The sequence below is a fragment of the Bombina bombina genome, chromosome 3 (genome assembly GCF_027579735.1).
Source record: "Bombina bombina isolate aBomBom1 chromosome 3, aBomBom1.pri, whole genome shotgun sequence".
Lineage (NCBI taxonomy): Eukaryota > Metazoa > Chordata > Amphibia > Anura > Bombinatoridae > Bombina > Bombina bombina.
The window spans coordinates 178,684,264-178,710,073 of NC_069501.1; the positions used below are offsets into that span (position 1 = coordinate 178,684,264).

Sequence of the window (25,810 nt, forward strand, 5' to 3'; positions counted from 1 at the left end):
GCGTGAGTAAGGTGTTTTTCCCCCCACTGTTTTGCTCCATTGACTTCTATATGGGAATACGTTATCACGCGCTCAATATCCTAAGCTCGGCTTTTTACGTTCATCGGGTTAGCGGGTAAGCAAAAACAGTTTACTTTCAACTAATAATATGAGCGTAACCCGACGCATGCAAAAAGCTTACTTCTAGTGCAGTAAATGTTTGAGCAGGAGCGTTAAATAGCGCTCCACTTGTAATCTGGTCCATAATTGTGGGGAGATAATAGTGTGTGGGGAGATAATTGTGTGTGGGGAGGTGCCTTTAGCCACATTTATCCCTACTGATCAGCTGAGCACAACACACATTTCTTGTTAGTTTAAATTTTAAACTTAAACAGCCTTAACTCTTATTATCCAAATATATATTTTTATTTATGGCCTTTTTACATGTAAAATAGATTTATTGGAGTTTAGTGTTCTTCTTACTGCAATAAGATTCTAAAATAAAACAACAAAAAATGTGGATTGCCCATACATTCAACTTCTATGTACTTTTAGGATCAGTAGATCAAAGTTGACATTCTTATTCCAACCTAATACTGTTTTTATAAAATATCCAGAGGTTTATGAGAGTGCAAAATGTGTATAAGAAATAGGGCTGCATTTATCAATCTGCTGTGTCTTACTGCCACCATTTCATAACATCTTAGCTGGCAGTTTAAAATCACCCCAGACTAATCCGACCACAGTGATTGACAGCCCCTGCGAGAGCACTGGATGAAGTTGCATGAGTGGTCACTTGTGCAATAATAAATGCAGGCAGCATGATGCAGCCCAATATATACAATCACAGGCAGACAAGGTTTCCAATTTGAGTGTGAAGAAATTATTCACTGGGATCACATTAGGTCAGCCTTTCTCTAATCAGCTGTATCGTGCCTAACAGATTTTTTTAGAGGTACCTTTGAAATTGTCATTGTCATTATAAGATTACAGAAATACCCAAACCCAACTTTTATCAATACCTGAAAAGCATTATTGAAGAGCTTTATATAAAAGTAATAAAGAGAGAAAAAATATTGAATCTAAACCAAAATTAGGAAACACAATCTAGATATATAGACGTATTTAATTTATTTTAAAAAGTATATATATATATATATATTTGTTTTATTATTTAAACTCTGATAACTTCTCAGTTTATGCCAATTTTTTATGATGATAACCACATTCTGTCCAACAAATATGGGCTTTACATCAGCCTGAAATCGCAGAAAGACATTTTTATGTCCACATCTAACTAAACCTCATTTTCCCAAAAGGCCTAAAGCAAGCATATGAAAATGATAATCTAAGTCATCTTAAGTGTATGAAAAATATTACATGCAGCTGTTACTGTATGAGATAAAAATGGACAGTTGGACAAGGTATATCTGTGTAAGGAATCCATTTATAAACCATTCTTGCAAGATCATACTTGTTATTTACGTGCGGCTTCATCAATTGTGAACAAAGATATTCTCACACTTTACTATATAAAGTGGTCTAGTATACAGTCTCTCTAATAATTACATTTTCAACACTGTTTGTGTCCTTTTGACACCATATGATATTACAGTTAATCACACAACTTTTTTCATGATTTATTCACATCAGTAAGACAGTTAAGACTTTCATAGATATTTAGTCTATGATGGAAACTAATCTGTATTAGAAAAAAAATAACAACCAAAATAGCAAGCAATACAGGTAAATATTAAAAAATAAAACCTTTATAGATTATTAAAGAACATACAGTAAAATGAAGGTACCTTCCACACCACAATTAAAAAATGTTTTTTACAATATATTGTAGGACTTTGGTAATATTTACTTTTAGCAAGCATAATGCTTCTCATGTTCTAGAATTAGTTATTAAAACCTCTGTCTTGATGTAAAATCATGCTTAATGATTAACTATTAATCAATATAAACTCTATTAATTTTATAGATGGACCCAGAAGTATTGCAATTGCTTAAATTGTATAAGCAAAATGAGAATTATATTTTATTAGCTAGTATGCATTGTTTTGGATGAATTAATTCAACAAATTATTTATTTCATCCTATTGCTATTTGCAAATATTGAAATATTGTAATAATACAAATTATTTAAATGCAATTTAAATGTTCTTTATAGTTCCATCATTTTTTAGCACTCACTACATAAAAGATTTTCTATATGTGAGATATAGTTTAAAGAGACCCCCCCCCTTTAAAGGCAATAATTGTTTTTACCTGAATCTATGACTATAACTCTTCCAAAAGTGTGCCAAACCAGTTAGTGGGTTTTTAAAAAGGATCTGACATTTCTTTGTGCTCAACCAATGTTCATTGTTTTTATTTCTACTTTATTTATTTGACAATTCAGTTATGGTTTAAACTTATAACATAAATCCTAACGTTCTTTGCCTGCCCCACCCTTATGGTTTCCTTTTTTTTTTTTTTCTGACTTAAAATTAAACCACTGAAAGTTATGACTGGGCAGTGTTCCAACATTTAACAAAAATAGGATAGTATGTTTAGCGTCCTTTGACATACATACATAATATGTTTTCTATATACTGTGTATTTTAAAAAAATAATTAGTATATATATAAGGGCTCTTCAGACTAAGGCCTAGTTTCCATTGAGGTGGTAATGTTTGGAAACTGGTGATAGAAACATTTATCTCTATTAAAGTTTATGGAGAATTTTTATGTTACCACCAGTTCCCATACGTTACCACCTCAATGGAAGCGAGCCCTAATTAGAGTCGTAAGCTACATTTTACTGGGTCTCACTGGGTGAGTGTTTCAGAGCATTTGTTTAAAACACTGAATGTTTGTTACATTTGTCCTAAATTAAAGATGAGGGTTTGTATTAGGTCACATTTTTTGCAACCTGTATGGTGGCTTTTTGCCATTGTTCTTATTTTTTAAAAGTGCTTAATTCAGTTCCATAGCGATCTATGAGCTGCATCTATCTCTTAAAAGTTCACTACTCAGCACATCCTACTGTGATACGGGAATCACAAAAACAACTACAAACTTCACAAAACATTAATTAAAACAGACAAATACAACCTAAGTTCATTGATGTATCTAGACATTATATCTGGGGTGGCACTTCCAGGAGCCCACCTGGGATTTGTGGGTGGGTGTGATGGGAGGGCTGGCCCTGCCATGGGCAAGGAAAGTGAGGGATTGCCACTGTTGGAGTGGCACATGGGGGGGGGCAGCCATTATGCCCCCTAGCAACAGCACTGCCTAAGTGTAAGTAAAAAATCCTGACCATGCATTTAGAATGGCCCCAGACGATCCACAGCCAGCTCCTGGAGATAGCTTTTGTTCTATTCACGAGACTTTACGATAATAAAACAATTGTGCAAATATTTTACAATTATATACATCTATATAAACTGCTTTGTAAGAATGTTCCTATATGTTGTAGTTGAAATTATTGTTTCTTCACCTTGCTAGACATTGACTGAGTTAGCTTCTCTATGATTAATAGTTGTGATCACCTGTTTTCTGAGCACATATGGGGTATACTTACATATGTTCTGGGCACAGTAAAAATATTACTAACAGTGGTACATTTTTAATAGACATATTTTTGCAAATACATCATTTTATGTATTTTTATTAAACTATACTATTGTCCAGTTCTGAGGTAAATAAGCTATTTTATATTGGATGCATGTTTTGCCTGTGAATATGTCAGTAAGAAAGTTATCAATTTGATTTGACTTTATCTTGTAATATATCATTTTAAGCTGTGTCCTAGTTTACTTTACATTTTTCCCATGGAGGTTTTGGAATCAGTTTGGCCTTTAGATATTAACATTGATGCTTAGAGTTTATTGCCACTGTTACACAGTGAATATGCTAAAAATAGTTTACTAAGGCACTAATCAAGACATAGCAGGGGAACATTTTTTTCCCCGAGAAAGACTTTCAGCACAATAAACCCACATTACATAATTACTATGTGACAAAGAGATTCAACTAATAATAATGTGGTAGAAAAGATATGTTAATGTGTCAGGGGTATATTATTCATAAGCAATATTTTTTTCTGTGCACTGAAGAAAAATAATCTACAAAGGAACACTGAATAACATTTAAAAATAATTAATGGTAACATAGAAATGCAACTTAATTATATTACTTCAGAGAGATAATTATAAATAAAATTCACCTTTTTTTGTGTGGCAGAGAGAGGCTACTTGCTTTGTTTTGTTATATTTCCTGGCATTCAAAGCCCTAAATGCTCATCCATTCCTAACTAATAATCTTTTTTTTCTCTTTTCTTTTCTCAAGTATACTTTTTAATCATAAAGTATTATTATTATTTATTCATACCCCTTTTAAAAAGAAAAACAAAACATGTATTATGTACTCCTTCTTCTTCTCACTTCTCCCCTTACCCTTTTTCCTCTGGATGTTGCCAGACTATTTTATCTACCTTCCTCCTGTATTTCATCCCTGTTTTTTTCACTCATATTTTGCCATGGTTTCAACACTTCTATTTTCCATCCTTCTTTATAAAGGGTTATCTTCTTTTTCTTGGAAGTAAAAAATACATAAAGTGCAGCACAACTTAAGAAAATTGTCAAAAAGCGTTATCGCCCAGCATCTACTTTACAATTTTCTGTATGATTGCAGAATCAAATAAGCACATACTGTAACATTTAACATAATGGGGAGATGACCAAGCCTTATTATTAAAAGTTAGCTGTAAACCAACTTTAATGCAAGTTGAGCTGCAGGAGAGGTGGGCTCATGAGCTTGCATGCTAAAGGAACAGAATGGGGACAGTTGAGAGGGAAGGTGATGTTTCTGTGTCAGGAACCTCAGGCAAATATCTTAATGTAATAGTAAGTATCCCTGAACAGGTATGTTTTATGGGGAGCTTAAAACTGTAAAAGTTTAAGGCCAATCTTAAAGAGCAAGACAAGGAGTTCTACAGAATAGGTTCAGTTCCTTTAGACAGATATGTAAGGATGTAATAAGAAAGAAAGATGGAGGGAAAAAAGGACAAAGCTATAGATGGGTGCTGTGTTGTGATTTTGTATGTTAGGGTTGAGATTTTTCATTGTATTCATTAGTTTAGAACAATAGTTTTCAAACCTATCCTCAGGTCTCTCTAACAGGCCACATTTTGAGGCTATCTGAACTGGTGCACAGGTGAAATAATCAGCTGATTAGTAACCATGGTTATTTTCCCTGCTCTCACCCAAGGTAATCCTGAAAACCTGGCCTGTTCTGGAGTCCTGAGGGCAGGTTTAAAAACCAGTGGTTTAGAGGAAGCCGTTGGAGGGGTGGCAGATGTGAAGTGATGTACAAGGAAGATAAGCCTGGGATAGATAGTCAAGGTGGTGAGCAGTAGAGATAAACTGTAGATTGAGAGACCAGACAGGAATGTATTGCTGTTGTGGGGAATGTTGTTAAGGGATTGTAATCTTAGTCATGAAGTACGATGAAGTGATGCCCCCTTTTTTTCTATATGAAGACTATGACTACAAGTAGAAGATAAAAAATAGAACATGTTGAGTTGAATTATTTAATGTAGCCAGTGTTTGAATCCCACTCTGGCAGCCGAGGGGTTAATACACTGTTAATTTGCACTGTTAACCCCTTTGCTTTTCAGTTTGTAAAATCCTATCGGTAAAATATTTTAATCTACAACATCTTAATGTTGCAAAATTAAAATGTGTGACATTTCAGTTAATATCAACATATCAATAATAAATCAAATACCATTAATTACAAGGAAACATGCTCTGTGCAGTAAATAATCGATTAACCACTCTACTATCCACTTTTAAATTTTATCTTAATTAAATTCATTTTGTTTTAAATTGATATGGGAATTTTAAAACAATGGCGTCTAGTCACAAATTTGGTAGAAAAAAACAGGTGAAGTTGGTAAAGACAAAGTTGCGCTATCCACCAAAAGCCGATTTAAAAAATCAATAATAATGAGTTAGATTCACGTTTTATTTTTCACTTTAGCCATGTATCTTTTGCTTTCATGAAGGTCTTTGATAATGTGAAATCCTTTTTTAGGACTGTTTCTTATAGTTTTTGTTTGTTTTTTCGTCCAACTTTAGATAAGTCTGTGTCAAGTAATATCCGTGGTAAACCGCTATTTTTCAATTTGAAGCTATGCTGGGTTGAAAAATATTGGTAGAAAAAATAATCTTTCAGTCTTGGCAATAAAATTAATCTCAGCGTAATGTGTGCTTTGTTTTGGGTTAGAAAGATAATTGTTTTAAAGAGGCATGATTTTCTGTGTACTGTCTATAAGAGAAGGTTTAAAACTGTCCTTTCTTTCTTTCTTTCTTGTCCAAGGACTCAGCTGTACACAATCAAACGCTTCCTATTAGTTTCACCTTAAATTTAAAACATTTGTACTTAACTTTGTTTCATGCATATAAAACTGTTATTCTTTCATTTACAGGACAGAAACTATTTAAATAAAATGCCCCTTTAAATGATAAATCCTAATAAATAAATGAATGGAAATGTTACCCATAAGACATTAGGTGTGATGCTTTGGATTTTGATGTTGTTATTAGGTACCTGTAACTGACATTACATTCTATGACAGTTATCACCACTATGAAGTAAAATATTTCACATTTATATTTGTGAATTACTCAGGTCACATATATAAATGATTATGAAATCACAAGAGAAGGTGAAGCCAAATAGAGTGCAAAAAATATATAAAAAGATTAAAATTTCCATTGAAAAAGAAATACTGTATTTTCCTTCAAAGAAACCAAATCCAAAAATATTTAAGTTTTATAAACGAATAATATTTGTTTAAGAAAATTGGCAGCACATTAGCAAAGATGTTTATACAATATTTGCAAAAGTTAGTGTGCCCTTAAATGAATATTAATGTAATTGTATACATATTATATAGTATATACAAAATGTAAGCACTGCATTGCAATCTGCTTACAAAACATAAGTTATAAAAGTATATAAAACTATAATTTTCTTAGCAAAATTTGCATTGATTTGCAGTCCATAAATATACCTCTTAAAATTCTATGAAGTATGTTGATCTTATCTGTTTTACTGTGGCCAATAAAATAATAAAGCATTCATTCAATACATAGTATGTTGCAGGGTCAATTTCCTAATCTGGCAGATTGTACTCCAGCCTTTCTAGGGCATTGGAAAAAAAACAGCAAATTAAAATACAAGATAAATAAATTATGAAAGTGCATTGCAATTTTTTTTACTTTGCAAAAATAATAATTTTTCTGGGGGAATTAAATTTAAGTTTTCTGCTCTTTCAAGTGCTCTCACCATCTCCAGTAATAACTAAACTTACTAGAACTGCTATATTTGGACAAACAGCTAATGTTTAATATAAAAACATTTTTTGTGTGAATACAAAGCACACAGACAATATTTTATATGAATTTTTAAGACCATTTCAATATGTTACTCTATTAATTGTGTTCTCTTTTAACAACACAAATGTTTTCATTAGTTACATTCTAGTAGTTTATTGAAACCATCTGCTTACTCGCCACTAGTTCACCAGCAGTAGAAAATCTCAGTTTGTTTTTCTCTACATGATTCTAGAAGTGTGTACCAGCGCTATAACCCAGCTGCTAGAAATGAATTCAAGGCCAGATACACTCACATGTCATTTATATGCAGACCGTTACTCCTTTCTGACCATAAATATCATTTTAATTTTCTGTCCTGTACAGCTCCATCTCATGTCACTGTAATAAGGAAAGACCGGACATCAAGAAACAGCATTTCTTTGTCTTGGCAGGAGCCAGAGCACCCAAATGGGATCATCTTGGACTACGAGGTTAAGTACTACGAAAAGGTGGGAAGCAGTAAAGCAAGATATTATTGAATGCTATCTTCCTGTCTAGCAGATAGGCGTGTATGCTATCCTTTGTAAAATATGTAGTGTAAGATTAATTATTTTTTTCCTTGTAATGGATAACATACAACTAAATGATGAGGGGTTATTTTTATATTTCATAAATACCATTTTTTTTGTATGCAAGAAAACTGAAAATTAAAAATAAATAAAACAATATAAAAAGGAAATTTTCAGATAAATCTTTATATGAAGTTCTGAATATAAAAGATTTAATTACACTTATTTGCTTATTTTACTTAAATGTTCATGAAGCACTTCTGTGTTACCATTGGTTGGTTTCACATTTAACAAAAAGGAATTCCAAGGATGTGTACATGTTGTGCTCAGAGGCCATACATTTTTTTCCACTCAGCCTCTATATATATATCAAACAAGTTCCTGAAGAAAGGAAGAAATACAGAGGCACCTCTAAGTGCACCAAGCAGGGTGATAATTAACAGTACATATAATGATATATACACTCACATTTGGTGAAGCACACTATAGTGCAGATGTGGCAGACCGAGACTTCTGAGCCGCTCGGCTGAGTCCGACCTCCGATATCTCCAACAAATGATAGGTAAGTGGTGCAGTCTCCTCACTGCCTGGGTACAAAGCTCTGCATCCAGCAATCGCTCCTGCCATTAATCAGCAAGGTCCCCAACCATATGAGGGGATATGAGGATGTAAGTACCTTCCACAAACCCAAATGATAGCGGTAGTAGGTTTGTAAAATTTTTTTAATATAAAAACATATATTATAAACAGTGACGCGTTTCTCTGCATGCAATGCCATTTCCTCAGACTGTATATTACTAAACTACCGCTACCTATTTGAAAGAGCTCTCAACCAACCAGTCTATGCCTTGAATTATAAACACGCCTCCTCCTGTCACATCACACAGGTTAACAGCGTGCAACAAATTTCACAATGGTAATCATCTCCCCCTTTTATTGATTGATTTATAATCAAAGGGCAGCTTTCAATTCGTCTACAATCAACACATTGTAACTTATACAGAGTCCATTTGCAAATTTGCAACATTGTTATATACAAAGTATCGATTTTTTCATAAACCCATTAAATGAAATTTCCATGATAATAAACACTCCAATATATAATCACATTGGCAGAAACACATGTTTTATCAATCTTCATGTCGTATTTAAATAGGTTATTACCCCCATTATAGATATTCAATAATATTCAGGCTACCTTCTTTTTATTTGAAGGTGTAGAATATCAGAGCAGAATACATAATCCATACTTTATGGTTAAGAAATAAAGACCAGGTATTGTTTTAAAATATTTATTACCGGCCAAGTTGATATGAATCAATTATGATAGGTTTTTATAGGGTGTCACCATTCACAAGGGCTATGTGCTCATTTTTATAAAGGACTCACATAGTAACTTAATAGAAACCTCAATCTTTTTCTTAAGTGTAAAGATAATAGGGTGCTGAATACAGGGTATGATATAGTAGATAGGAGACAGCACTCACTGGTCTTAATTAAAGTGCAATAGATGCTTTTTATAAGTGACGTTATATATATTTATAAACAAACCCTCATCAGATGCTATACACGGTCTTAGTTTTTTATAAATCAATATAACACACAAGTGAGGGGATTATTAGATAAAATAAGTACATTCAGTTTTAGTAGCCATTGCTAATCACTAATGGATAATTCTATGTACATTCCATGGCTTCTCACGCGGGATTATTTAATTTCTTTGGAGACTTTGCAATTTTTGTCCAAGTGACTAAAGTGTGCTCACACAATTGAAGAGGTAGAAAATGAGCTATGTGCCTATCTTTGAAAAAAAAGGTACTCACTCATACACAAACACTCATAAATACACACACACATTTTTCAATACACTCACTCACCCACACACATGCACACACTCACTCACAAGACCCACTCACACTCTTACACACACATTCATACATTCATACAAATACTCATAAATAAACACACATTCATAACACACACACACATTTTTCAGTACATTCACTTATACACACACATGCTCACACTCATAAGACCCACACACACTCTTGCACACACACACACATAAATTCATATACACACATACATACATACTCATTCACACACACACTTGTGCATACACATACTCATCTCATTCACACATACAACTCCCCCCCCCCCCCTTCCCTAGGACATCCAAGCCCCAGTTTAAGAAGCTTTGTTGTAGTAAATGAATATATTTTGAGTCAAGGGGGCAGATTTATTAAAGTGCAGACGGACATGATACAATGTAGCGTATCATGTCCACCGCTCATCGATAAATGTCGATCATAAGCAGTTCTTGTGAACTGCTTGTGCAATGCCGCCCTCTGCAGATTTGCGGCCAATTGGCCGCTAGCAGGGGGTGTCAATCAGCCCGATTGTATAGGATTGGGTGGATTGAGGACCGCAGCTTCAGAGGCAGTGGATCAGTTATGGAGCATAACTGATCCGCTGCGCAGAACCAGGGGCATCAAGCTCCATTCGGAGGTTGATAATTCACCCCCATGATGTGGTTATTTGTGTAACAACTAATGATTTTAGTATTTTGTGCACCATATCATAATAATTATTAATATTGTTTATCTGTATAGCTCCACCATAAGAAGATAGTACATAAGTAGGCGGATATAGATATACAATACAGGGACTAAACAAAACAGATTAACCCCTTCATGCCGGGGGCAAATGTTTAACTGTAAACAATTGCTTGAAAAAGGAAGTCACGCATGATTTCAAGGCCGTGATTGGATCATGGGGGGGCTGCATACACTGCAAGGTACGCAGCCATTCCTGGAAAGAAGGAGGCTGCAGGACGCCATATAAGGTTGGACGTTTCATGCCGTCCTAATGGCTTTAAAGCGCATCGCTGTTTGGACGGCATGGAACATCCTAATAGCATGAAGTGGTTCATAAGAGATAAGTAAACAGCTGTTGCCTTAATAATAATATTATTAGAGAACATAATGATAAGATTAAAAAAAAATCACAGGATACAATTTATAGTGCATGAACTATTTTGACTGTATCAATATTTAAAGGGACATATTACTCAAACATTTTCTATCATGCCTATAAAACAGCAGTAGTTAGAGATGTTAAAAATATTTTTGCATGAAAAATGTTAAGTAAATCTTTTATATAATTAAAGTGAAACAGGAAGTGCATTATTGTGTACAGCTCATTGGCTGACAGAGGCAACTCCCACAGAAAAACTTTTGTATTTTGTAAATAAACACCAATTTTTTTTATTTAATTTTTTCAAAAGCAAAGTGCTGGAAATTTTTTTCCCATTTAGATAAAACAGAAAATATTTGAGTTTCATGTCCCTTTAATGTTGCTTATAGCATATTACCCAAATTGCTTATCTCTGATTATACACAGATGCAGCTGTCATGCGTCTACTTTTTATGTAATCTGCACCTGCACTGAAGACTGAATCCTTTTGAAACTCTGCAATATATTTTTTTAAAACAGGATATGTTTTTGGAGAGACAATAAAGTATATCAAGGTTTGATCCTGTTATCCAAACAAATGTGTTTTAAAGCCTGAATTTTTTATTTTACTATAAAACAGCTTTATTAATCAGTTATATACAAATTGTATATTTATCTGTAGTACTGAAAAATGTACACCATTAAAGTATTTTATATAAGCATTGTATGCATCAGCAATTAAGCAATGAATTTCAAACGATCTGTGTGTAAAATAAATGTTCTAGAAATATTTAAATCTAAGTTTTTGTTAGCAAACTAAGTATTGTATTGCAGTCCATTGGCATACCTTTTGAAAAACTAGATGAATATTTATCTTATATCCTTTTAATGTGACAAAACAGGGGGCATAGGTAAAATAAGCAATTAAACTGACCAAGAATCACTGTGTAGAATGTTGTATGGTCAGAGTCCTTGGTCCTGCAGAATACACCCCAGACCAACTGGGCCAAAGTAAAAAAAACAAAAGCTTCAGTGTTAAATTACAGGAAAAATATTGAATTAAAGTAGAGGACACACACACATATCTGCACCTACACACACACATGTACACATTACATGCAATCACAAACACATAGACATGCATGTGTGCATGCATGCACACACTACACACATACACACAATACACACATTTACACTACACAGACATGCATGCACACACTACACAGACACACAATACACACACACTTAATAGGCATGCATGCTTACAAATGCACAAGCACACACTACACACATATACATATTACACACACATTCACAATCACTTGTTACACATACATACACAACAATACACATACACACTATACAGAAATGAATACAAGCACACAGTACACACACACACACATACATATTACACACACATGCACAATCACTCGCTACACATACATACACACTACACAGACATGCACACACACATGCACAAGTACACACTACACTCACTTACACACTACACAGACATATCACACAAACATGCACAAGCACACACTACACACACATACACACTACACAGACATGAATGCAGACACACATGCACAAGCACACACTACACTCATACACACTACACAGACATGCACAAGCACACGCACATACACACTACACAGACATGCATGTATGCACTCACATGTACAAGCGCATGCTACACACACATACACACAATACACACACACACACTACATAGACATGAATGCACACACATGCGTAAGCATACATTACACACAGATACACATGCACACTACACAGAGACATGCACGCAAGAATGCAAACACATACACACATGGGCACATGCACACACACACAGCATACAAGTAGGCACACACAAACACACAGAGTACATTTAAGGTACAAAATTAACAACACAAGATCATGATGTAACCTGCAATTATCAGCATATTCTGTAGTAAAATAACAATGGTATCTGCACTTTTACATATAAAAATGTATTCATACATAAAGGATACTTAAAAAAAGTAACAACATGAACTGTCAGAAGTGATGTAGATGAAAAAAGGTTGCATGATAAAAGCTTTATTCCTCTATAAAACAAGCTCCATAAAGTCTGTATTGACAACTTTTACACTCTGCAGAATATTAACTTAATCACGTTACAGCTTTATAACACTGTAGGTGAGCTTACGTGTCATGTGGTGCACAGCAAAGCTGTATCATCTTTCCCTGGAGCCTGGTGGGCATAACATTATGTTCCCCATTAAATAACACTTACAATACTGATCTGGGAAAGAGAAATGATGTACAGAGAACAAGATTAAGCCACACTGCCTTCCATATGCTTTTTACATCTTGCGGTTTCAAGCACAAACATCACACAGCTTTTGCTGCACTGTGCAAGATGGTTCTGCTTTTGTTTTATGACAAACAGTGATGTGTTTTTTGGAGCATCCATGTAAATTGTAGCATTTGTGCAATGACAGTGTTCAGGAATATTAAATACAATATTGAACTGTAATTAAAAAAAAAATTCTAGAGCAAACATATAAAAAAGTTTATCAAAATTTCATTATTAAAAATAATCTCTGCTTGCAGATATCGACTTAAATGAATATTCAATTTAAAGGGACAGTGTTCATGAAAATGTTCATTGTTTAAAAATATATATAATCCCTTTATTACCATTCCCAAGTTATGTATAACCAACACTGTTATATTAATACACTTTGTAACCTCTGTGATTGCCTTGTATCTAAGCCTCTGCAGACTACCCCCTTATCTCAGTGCTTTTGACAGACTTTGCAGACTCATAAATAACTACACAAGAGTGAGCACAGTGTTATCTACATGGCACACATGAACTAGCGCTTTCTAGTTGTGAAAAACTGTCAAAATGCAGTGAGATAAAAAGCAGCCTTCAATGACTTAGAAATTAGCATATGAGCTTACCTATGTTTAGTTTTTAACAAAGAACACCAAGAGAACAAAGCAAATGTGATAATAAAAGTAAAATGGAAAGTTGTTTGAAAATGCATGCCCTATCTGAATCATAAAACTTACATTTTTACTTTACTGACCCTTTAAAAGTCACCCATACTGGCCTAGATTACAAGAGGAGTGCAATCAATAGAGCAGGATGCACTGTCCATAATGTGACCCTGTGCACAATCTGGTGTTACAAGTGAATGTTTAAAAACATTAACCTGAAAATATTAAAGTGGCTGACATTTTTTTAGCACACCCTATGCTTTGAATGGATATCACAGGGTGCGCTATTAGAACCTCCCTCCCTCCTGTGGGGACACACTGAAAAACTTGTGTAGGGTATCGCTAAGCCAAAGATGCTCTAAGCCATTGGTGCGCTAAGGCTTTAAGGCCTTTAAGTAAATTATATTAAAGGAACACTGAACCCAATTTTTTTCTTTCATGATTCAGATAGAGCATGCAATTTTAAGCAACTTTCTAATTTACTCCTATTATCAATTTCTCTTAGTTCTCTTGCTATCTTTATTTAAAAAGCAGAAATATGATGCATAGGAGCCGGCCCATTTTTGGTTGAGAACCTGGTTTACGCTTGCCTATTGGTGGCTAAATGTAATTCTCCAATAAGCAAACGCTATCCATGGTGCTGAACCTTAAATGGGCTGGCTGCTAAGATTTACATTCCTAATACCTTGTGAAGGACACAAGCATTTCAAAGCCTTGAAAACCATACAAAAACAAATGAATTAAAACAGGAGAAATATACACCTTCTATATAAAGCAGTATACTTTAACACATGCACCAAAAAAAATCTTTACAAAAAAAGTAGAAGAAAAATGAATGATGAGATAGGTAGGGGCAATATAATCTTTATGAATTCCACATGCTGGGTGAAAAATCATGCCCCCAGATTGGCCAATGGTCAGTCCCTGGGAGCTTTTCAAGATTCCTCTTGTTCTATCCAGTGAGACTATTTTTCTATTACAAAACAGACATTCTGTACATACTGTATATTCTACATTAACAGATACTGTATATTCTACATTAACAGAGATCTGCATTAACAAATAACCATTTTTCAAGCATGTTTCTTACGTTGTTGTATTTGTAATGGTTTTAACAATTTGGAAACAGGTTTTCATTTCATGTGTGTCATTTCATTATTGGGCACTTAAAGGGACATTTAACTCAAAAATGTTCTTTCATGATTCAGATAGAGAACAACATTTTTAACAAAATTCCAATTTACTTTTATTATATATTTTGCTTTATTCTTAAGATATCCTTTGTTGAAGTAATAGCAATACATGTGGGTGAGCCAATCACACAAGACATCTATGTGCAGCCACCAATCAGCAGCTACTAAGCCTATCTAGATATGTTTTTCAGCAAAGGATATCAAGAGAATTAAGCAAATTAGATAATAGAAGTAAATTAGAAAGTTATTTAAAATTGCATGTTCTTTCTAAATCGTTAATTTAAAAAAATTTGGTTTCACGTCCCATTAATGCAAATATAGAATGCGAGGAACGCTCACTAACATTGCATTTAGAAAGACAGGTGAAGTGGGGCTCAGTAGAATTAGAACATAAATTTCTATTTACAATAACGCCTCTCAGCAATCTCACAAGCTTAAAGGGACACTGAACCCACATTTTTTTATTTCATGATTCAGATAGAGCATGAAATTTTAAGCAACTTTCTAATTTACTCCTATTATCAATTTTTTTCGTTCTCTTGCTATCTTTATTTTAAAAGCAGGAATGTAAATCTTAGCAGCCAGCCCGTTTTAGGTTCAGCACCATGGATAGCACTTGCTTATTGGAGGCTTTCATTTATCCACCAATAAGGAAGCATAACCTAGGTTCTCAACCAAAAATGGGCCGGCTCCTATGCATCACATTCCTGCTTTTTAAATAAAGATAGCAATCGAACGAAGAAAAATTGATAATAGGAGTACATTAGAAAGTTGCTTAAAATTGCATGCTCTATCTGAATCATAAAAGAAAAAATTTGGGTTTAGTGTCCCTTTAAAAGAACTATTCAAATACAATGTGCCCCCCACCCTCCGTCAAATGCTCTGAAATTGCAAAGCCCTACAAATTTTACTAGCAAAAAATAAAATTTTTTTTAATTGTTTAAGAACAGTTATTTTATCTGCACATCTTTCAAAATGAAATGCCTGTTGCTGATACTTTTACATACTTAGGCATAGATTTGGAGTTTTGTCGGTAACGACCCGCGTAGCTAACGCCGGCTTTTTTCTGGCCGCACCATAAAAATAACTCTGGTATTGAGAGTCCACATAAAGGCTGCGTTAGGCTCCAAAAAAGGAGCGTAGAGCATTTTTAACGCAGCTTCAACTCTCGATACCAGAGTTGCTTACGCAAGCGGCCAGCCTCAAAAACGTGCTCGTGCACGATTCCCCCATAGAAAACAATGGGGCTGTTTGAGCTGAAAAAAAACCTAACACCTGCAAAAAAGCCGCGTTCAGCTCCTAACGCAGCCCCATTGTTTGCTATGCGGAAACACTTCCTACGTCTGCACCTAACACTCTAACATGTACCCCGAGTCTAAACACCCCTAACCTTACACTTATTAACACCTAATCTGCCGCCCCCGCTATCGCTGACCCCTGCATATTATTATTAACCCCTAATCTGCCGCTCCGTAAACCGCCGCTACTTACATTATCCCTATGTACCCCTAATCTGGTGCCCTAACATCGCCGACCCCTATATTATATTTATTAACCCCTAATCTGCCCCCCACAACGTCGCCTCCACCTGCCTACACTTATTAACCCCTAATCTGCCGACCGGACCTGAGCGCTACTATAATAAAGTTATTAACCCCTAATCCGCCTCACTAACCCTATAATAAATAGTATTAACCCCTAATCTGCCCTCCCTAACATCGCCGACACCTAACTTCAATTATTAACCCCTTATCTGCCGACTGGAGCTCACCGCTATTCTAATAAATGTATTAACCCCTAAAGCTAAGTCTAACCCTAACACTAACACCCCCCTAAGTTAAATATAATTTAAATCTAACGAAATAAATTAACTCCAGTGGCGTCACTAGGGTTGGTGTCACCCGGTGCAGTAAGTTATGGTGTCACCCCCCCCCCCCCCCAGAAAGCAGACACACACAAAAACACAGGCACACACACATACAAACACTCATACACACTTAAAAAAAGACTCGGATTAACACACACAAACACTCGGAAACACACTCAGACACACACACAGTCACACACAAAAACACTGAGACACACACACACACACACAAAAACTCAGACACACACTTACAAAATATGTAAACTGCACTGCATTCATTATAAAGCGCATGCCTAGAGCTGCTCCCTGGCTCAGCAGAGCATCAAATGAAAGATAAACAGAGCACTCTAGAAAATAAATCACTAAGGAAAAGGTTTAGGCGCAAACTATGAAAATTCTGCTCTCTGACTCTGTTCCAAGCCTGTCAGTGCACAGCCCCGGGCCGCGTGCCTACCGCTTCTTATGGCCAATCACCTCTGCACTCTGCCCACCCCCAGACCCCCACCCGCCCTCCTACCTGTTCAGTGTGCACTTAGTGTACCGTAACCGTAATGGTCTGGTGGGCATCATACGTAGCTCCTTCACTTTAAAGACAGTGTCAAACAGTCATGCGGTCAGGTGCCAGGCATCCCCTCATGATTTGCCAGTTCCCGTTTAGAGAGACAGCACAGCAGTGAATGACTCCACTGCTCCACATGTCACTGAGCAGTGAGCACAGATAGGCAGGCAGGTTTAGGCTAGCAGCGCAACTTTGCAAGCCCCACGGCATGCCCACAACATTCATAGCGAAATTGGGCAGGGGAGAAGCAAAGTACAAACAAGCAAAAGCAGCCGGGAAAACTATTTGTTGAAATTGCAGCACTGGCTCAAGGGGCAAAAAAATTGTGTGTCTACAACTTCCCCAGTCCCACCAATGTTCACAAATGCCAGCCCCTCTAATAAAAAAAAAATCTATGCATCTCAACATTGTATTTCTTTGAATTTCAATAAAATTTAAAAAAAAAAAAAAAAAAAAAAAATTTTTTTTTTTTTTTTGGTGTCACCCCCTGGAGGGTGTCACCCGGGTGCGGCCCGCCCCCCCCGCCCCCCCCTAGTGACGCCACTGATTAACTCTTATTAAATAAATTATTCCTATTTAAAGCTAAATACTTACCTGTAAAATAAATCCTAATATAGCTACAATATAAATTATAATTATATTATAGCTATTTTAGGATTAATATTTATTTTACAGGTAACTTTGTATTTATTTTAACCAGGTACAATAGCTATTAAATAGTTAAGAACTATTTAATAGCTAAAATAGTTAAAATAATTACAAAATTACCTGTAAAATAAATCCTAACCTAAGTTACAATTAAACCTAACACTACACTATCAATAAATTAATTAAATACAATACCTACAAATAACTACAATGAAATAAACTATCTAAAGTACAAAAAATAAAAAAGAACTAAGTTACAAAAAATAAAAAAATATTTACAAACATAAAAAAAATATTACAACAATTTTAAACTAATTACACCTACTCTAAGCCCCCTAATAAAATAACAAAGCCCCCCAAAATAAAAAAATGCCCTACCCTATTCTAAATTACTAAAGTTCAAAGCTCTTTTACCTTACCAGCCCTGAACAGGGCCCTTTGCGGGGCATGCCCCAAGAAGTTCAGCTCTTTTGCCTGTAAAAAAAACATACAATACCCCCCCAACATTACAACCCACCACCCACATACCCCAATCTAACCCAAACCCCCCTTAAATAAACCTAACACTAAGCCCCTGAAGATCTTCCTACCTTATCTTCACCATACCAGGTTCACCGATCGATCCAGAAGAGCTCCTCCGATGTCCTGATCCAAGCCCAAGCAGGGGGCTGAAGAGGTCCATGATCCGGCTGAAGTCTTCATGCAAGCGTGGCAGAAGAGGTCTTCCATCCGATTGAAGTCTTCATCCAAGCGGGATCTTCTATGGTCATCCATCCGGAGCGGAGCGGCAGGATCCTGAAGACCTCCGACGCGGAACATCCATCCTGGCCGACAACTGAACGACGAATGACGGTTCCTTTAAATGACGTCATCCAAGATGGCGTCCCTCGAATTCCGATTGGCTGATAGGATTCTATCAGCCAATCGGAATTAAGGTAGGAATATTCTGATTGGCTGATGGAATCAGCCAATCAGAATCAAGTTCAATCCGATTGGCTAATCCGATCAGCCAATCAGATTGAGCTCGCATTCTATTGGCTGTTCCGATCAGCCAATAGAATGCAAGCTCAATCTGATTGGCTGATTGGATCAGCCAATCGGATTGAACTTGATTCTGATTGGCTGATTCCATCAGCCAATCAGAATATTCCTACCTTTATTCCGATTGGCTGATAGAATCCTATCAGCCAATCGGAATTCGAGGGACGCCATCTTGGATGACGTCCCTTAAAGGAACCGTCATTCTTCAGTTGGACGTCGCCAGAAGAAGATGGGTCCGCGGTGGAGGTCTTCAGGATGGAGCCGGTCGTCATCGGATGAAGATAGAAGATGCCGCTTGGATCAAGATGGTTGCCGGTCCGGATCGCCTCTTCTTCCCGGATAGGATGAAGACTTTGGAGCCTCTTCTGGACCTCTTCAGCCACCGGATGATGGATCGCCAGCCCCCGCTTGGGTTGGATGAAGATTTTGGAGCCAGGACGGATCGGTGATACCTGGTGAGGTGAAGACAAGGTAGGATGATCTTCAGGGGCTTAGTGTTAGGTTTATTTAAGGGGGGTTTGGGTTAGATTAGGGGTATGTGGGTGGTGGGTTGTAATGTTGGGGGGGGTATTGTATGTTTTTTTTTACAGGCAAAAGAGCTGAACTTCTTGGGGCATGCCCCGCAAAGGGCCCTGTTCAGGGCTGGTAAGGTAAAAGAGCTTTGAACTTTAGTAATTTAGAATAGGGTAGGGCATTTTTTATTTTGGGGGTCTTTGTTATTTTATTAGGGGGCTTAGAGTAGGTGTAATTAGTTTAAAATTGTTGTAATATTTTTCTTATGTTTGTAAATATTTTTTTATTTTTTGTAACTTAGTTCTTTTTTATTTTTTGTACTTTAGTTAGTTTATTTCATTGTAGTTATTTGTAGGAATTGTATTTAATTTATTTATTGATAGTGTAGTGTTAGGTTTAATTGTAGGTAATTGTAGGTATTTTATTTAATTAATTTAATGATAGTATAGTGTTAGGTTTAATTGTAACTTAGGTTAGGATTTATTTTACAGGTAATTTTATAATTATTTTAACTAGGTAACTATTAAATAGTTCTTAACTATTTAATAGCTATTGTACATGGTTAAAATAATTACAAAGTTGCCTGTAAAATAAATATTAATCCTAAAATAGCTATAATATAATTATAATTTATATTGTAGCTATATTAGGATTTATTTTACAGGTAAGTATTTAGCTTTAAATAGGAATAATTTATTTAATAAGAGATAATTAATTTCGTTAGATGTAAATTATATTTAATTTAGGGGGTGTTAGTGTTAGGGTTAGACTTAGCTTTAGGGGTTAATACATTTATTAGAATAGCGGTGAGCTCCAGTCAGCAGATTAGGGGTTAATAATTGAAGTTAGGTGTCGGCGATGTTAGGGAGGGCAGATTAGGGGTTAATACTATTTATTATAGGGTTAGTGAGGCGGATTAGGGGTTAATAACTTTATTATAGTAGCAGGGCGGTCCGCTCGGCAGATTAGGGGTCAATAAGTGTAGGCAGGTGGAGGCGACGTTGAGGGGGGCAGATTAGGGGTTAATAAATATAATATAGGGGTCGGCGGTGTTAGGGGCAGCAGATTAGGGGTACATAAGGATAACGTAGGTGGCGGCGCTTTGCGGTCGGCAGATTAGGGGTTAATAAGTGTAGGTAGCTGGCGGCGACGTTGTGGGGGGCAGATTAGGGGTTAATAAATATAATATAGGGGTCGGCGGTGTTAGGGGCAGCAGATTAGGGGTACATAAGTATAACGTAGGTGGCGGTCGGCAGATTAGGGGTTTAAAAAATTTAATAGAGTGTCGGCGATGTGGGGGGACCTCGGTTTAGGGGTACATAGGTAGTTTATGGGTGTTAGTGTACTTTAGAGTACAGTAGTTAAGAGCTTTATAAACCGGCGTTAGCCCAGAAAGCTCTTAACTACTGACATTTTCCTGCGGCTGGAGTTTTGTCGTTAGATGTCTAACGCTCACTTCAGACACAACTCTAAATTATCCTCAGGCATGGTACCCCAGGATTGGCGTAAAGCTGATGTGGTGCCACTCATCAAAAAGGGAAGCAGGGATGATCCAGGAAGCTATAGACCAGTTAGTCTGACATCAATAGTGGGGAAGATATTTGAAGGGATTATAAGGGATTATATTGATGAACATATTCGTGTAAACAAGATTATGAGTTCTAATCAGCATGGCTTTAGGAGAAATAGATCATGTCAAACTAATCTGATTAGATTCTACGAGGAAGTAAGTCAAAATATAGATAAAGGGGAATCAGTGGATGTGATATACTTAGATTTTGCAAAGGCATTTGATACAGTGCCACATGAGAGATTAATGCACAAAATTAAGGGACTGGGAATAGCTGAAAATGTTAGCTCATGGATAAATAACTGGATAAAAGATAGGGAGCAACGAGTAGTAGTAAATGGATCATACTCAGATTGGACAAAGGTAATCAGTGGCGTCCCCCAGGGATCAGTACTGGGCCCTGTTCTTTTTAATATTTTTATAAATGACTTGGAGCAAGGATTAAATAGCGACATCTCTATTTTTGCAGATGATACTAAGTTAAGTAAGGTCATAAGGTCAGAGCAGGACGAACTGTCTTTACAAAGGGATTTGCTAAAATTAGAACTATGGGCAAGTGAATGGAAAATGAGATTTAATACGGAAAAATGCAAGGTTCTACATTTTGGAAGTAAAAAATAAGCAGGCTACGTATTTTTTAAATGGGACAAGACTTAGCCAAACACAGGAGGAAAGGGATTTGGGAGTAGTAATAGATAACAAGCTAAAGATGGGTGCACAATGCAGGGCAGCGGCTTCAAAGGCTAATAAGATACTAGCATGTATTAAAAGAGGTATTGATTCAAGGGAGGAAAGCATAATTCTGTCATTATATAAAGCCCTGGTAAGACCTCACCTTGAGTTTGGAGTGCAGTTCTGGGGACCAATTGCTAAAAAAGATATTGCAGAACTAGAAAAAGTTCAGAGAAGGGCCACAAAGCTAATAAGGGGATTGGAGAAATTAACCTATGAGGAGAGGCTAGCCAAACTGGGTCTGTTTTCTTTAGAAAAAAGGCGCTTGAGAGGTGACATGATTACTTTATATAAATATATTCAAGGCCCATATACAGAGATGGCAGAAGCTCTGTTTATTCCAAGAAAATTGTTTCTGACAAGAGGTCATAATTTAAGGTTGGAGGAAAGGAGATTTAATCTCCTGCAACGGAAACGTTTTTTCACTGTGAGAGCAATAAAATTGTGGAACTCATTACCAAAGGAGGTAGTGAATGCCAATACCATAGATACATTTAAAAATAGTCTGGATAAGTTTCTGTATACTAACAAAATTCATGGATATGATTGCTAGTATTAAATGGGTCACATTTTAATGGGGTTATTTAAGCTTAACTGGAGCTTTTTGTAAGTATTTTAGATTTGTATAGGTTGAACTCGATGGACTTCAGTCTTTTTTTCAACCTTATCTACTATGTTACTATGTTACTATGTTAAATACCGGAGTTAGAAAAATCCCATTGAAAAGATAGGATACGCAATTTACGTGAGGGGATCTGCAATATGGAAAAGTCGCGGCTGAAAAGTGAGCGTTAGACCCTATTTTGAGTGACTCCAAATACCGGAGGTAGCCTAAAACCAGCGTTAGGAGCCTCTAACGCTGGTTTTCACGGCTAACGCCAAACTCCAAATCTAGGCCTTAGATTTTATGTGGAATAAGAACAAGACAATTATATGACTATTATCTTCTAAAATATAAAATGTATTTAACACTTAATCAGAATTAAATGAGTAAAGGGATGTTCAAAAATATGAAAAGAGAACAAAGAAAAATGATAATAGATGTAAATTAGAAAGTTGCTTGAAATCACATGCTCTATCTAAATACCAAAAATAATATTTTTGGGTTTCATATCCCTTTAAGGTGAGCAGAGATGCATTTAAACATCTGCAACCGATTCAAAGGATCATTTTTTCATGTAGCCATTTCAAAAAGGTGATATTTATTATACTTATATTAGTGGGAAACATATTACTTATAAACAATAGCATTTTGTACAGTGCTCACAGAGCTGTAATACATTTGAAGTATACTATAGTAATGAAAAATACTACAGCAGAGATGCATACGGCTGGTAAGGGCTCGGGCAAAGTTGATTATTGATGCAGGACATCTGAGAATAATTTGTACTATAAGGGCAATGTGTGTGACATCTTGAAATATTATACTATAATGAAATGGTTGTATGTTTTTCTAACACACAGACCTAGGTTCCAATCTTCTTCTAATAATGAGCTGATATAAGTGCAGTAAAAGTCATCAACAAGTTAGAAAAATATTAATAAAAAAATCTATCTACTTAGGGCTACATTTCAAGTGGAGCACTAATTTATTGTGTAAACAGTAAACAGGCTAATTTGCCTGTTTACGGGCACTCGATAAATAAATATAGCGAAAGCGATATTTTGCTCTCCACTTGTAATCTGGCCCTTAAAGGGACAGTTTACTCAAAAATGTTCTCCCCTTTAATTTGTTCCCAATGATCCACTTTACCTGCTGGAGTGTATTAAATTGTTTACAAGTAGATCCTTTACCCTTATATTGGCATTTGAAATAGTTGATTTAGCCTGTGGTATCTCCACCTATTCTGAAAGTTTGTGGCCGCAGGTACCAGCTATAGATAAGCTTTGTAAACACAGCCAGCAGAAGAAATTACACTCCCAGTGTGATAAAGCAGAGATAAGGTAATAAAATGTTGATTTTCCATTGTTCTCTCCAAGTACTGGTGATTGTTTAATGGACAGATATAAGATAAAGAAACAGGTATATGTGCACAATGTGATACAGTAATGAGATCTGATTATACTTACAAGCTCAACCCATTTTATTAGGTTGCGGCTTCAAAACACAAAATGAGAGCTTTAATATTCACAAATAAACCTTAAAAAGCTAATTTTCATAAATTTTTTACTCAGCAGTTGGTAAAAAAAGCAATTGTAAACACATTAAGGGAAAACTATTTTACAGTATACTGTCCCTTTAAGGTTTTGTTCTCACTCATCACAATAATTATTCATAGGATCCTCTAACAACAACTAACAGTGCCTGTCCGTGCTGTAACCCCACCCCTAGCTGCACAGACCCTCACCCAACAGAGAGTTGATGGGACTCATAAATCTCACAATATCATTTAGGAGGGGATTTTGATATCTGTAATCAGGAGATTTATAATCCCCCGGTTTCAGATAGTAAGTGTTTAATGGTATGACTGTGATAGCTCTAAACCAAAACAATCAATTGGCCCATCAACTGGATTGGAATGGAATATAAGACATTAATGTTCATTCAGAGGTTTAACGTGTATTTAGGAATGTTGCACTATTATTTTTTATTACACTTTTTAGTATTATTTATTGATTTGTTTACATATTCAGAATAACATTATGTTTACGCTGCAAGCTTAAAGGGACATGAAACCCACATTTTTATTTCATGATTTAGGTAGAACATACAATTTTTAACAGTTTTCGAGTTTACTTCTATTATAAAATTTGCTTCATTCTCTTGGTATCATTTGTTGAAGGGGCAGCAATGTACTACTGGTTTCTAACTAAACACATGGGTGAGCCAATGACAATCGGTATATATATATGCAGCCACCAATCAGCAGCTAGAACCTAGGTTCTTTGCTGCACCTGAGCTTTTCCTAGATAAAAGGTTAACAAGAGAAGGAAGCAAATTAAACAATACAAGTAAATTGGACAGTTGTTTAAAATTGTATGCTCATGAATGTTTGATTATGACTTTACTGTCCCTTTAACAAAATAATTTGTTATATGCTTTTTTATATCTTAAAAGCAGGAGCAAGAAACAAGTTATACCATCCTAAGGGCAAGAAATACCAACGTGACAATCAATGGCCTTAAACCGGACACCACGTATATTTTCCAAATTCGTGCTCGAACAGCTGCTGGATATGGACCAAATAGTCGCAAGTTTGAGTTTGAAACCAGTCCGGATTGTACGTACTTATTGCAATTCAGTATTAAATATATTTGGTTTTGTCACATAATGTTTCATGACGACATTTGCTCTAATAAATTCAAAAGCAAACACCTTGTTTAGGGATTGCATAGGGATGGCTAATAGTTTTGCATGTTTGTTACAAAGAATTAATGTTGGCACAATTTTCCATTCTAAACAAACACTGAATGTTTAACATTTCTTTTTCCCTTTACTGTAATTTCACTTTTTTCTTTTATCGAATGTGACATTCAATATGAAGTACATTTAAATACTGAATGCAACTTTCAGATATTTATATAATCAATAATTTAGTGCTGATTTGCATAAATTTCAATGCAAACAACTTCAATAACTTCACTGACTTCAGTTTTCAAGTACAATATTCACGAGTTAACAGTTTTATAAAAACGTTCAAATATCAGAATAGTAATATTCGACCTTCACTAGCAGTGGCATCCTTTGTTTTTTTATATTCAAACAACTCTTATTGGTTAGGATTCACACAGTCATTTTCCTCTATTATTCTAATGTACTGTTACCTTGTGAGAAGAGGACATGCGTGCTCTAATGTAAATAAAAAAAAATCTACATT

General features: G+C 35.7%; 1 protein-coding gene across 1 annotated transcript in view; it reads left to right on the top strand.

The window, feature by feature from the left end:
- The window catches only part of EPHA3 (EPH receptor A3), a 519,256-nt gene that overhangs the window by 361,410 nt on the left and 132,036 nt on the right, over nucleotides 1-25,810 (top strand). Inside the window, exons 6-7 of the mRNA XM_053706037.1 lie at nucleotides 7,739-7,863; nucleotides 25,054-25,213. Coding sequence (XP_053562012.1) covers nucleotides 7,739-7,863; nucleotides 25,054-25,213 — 285 coding nt within the window. The remainder of the gene's footprint in view (nucleotides 1-7,738; nucleotides 7,864-25,053; nucleotides 25,214-25,810) is intronic.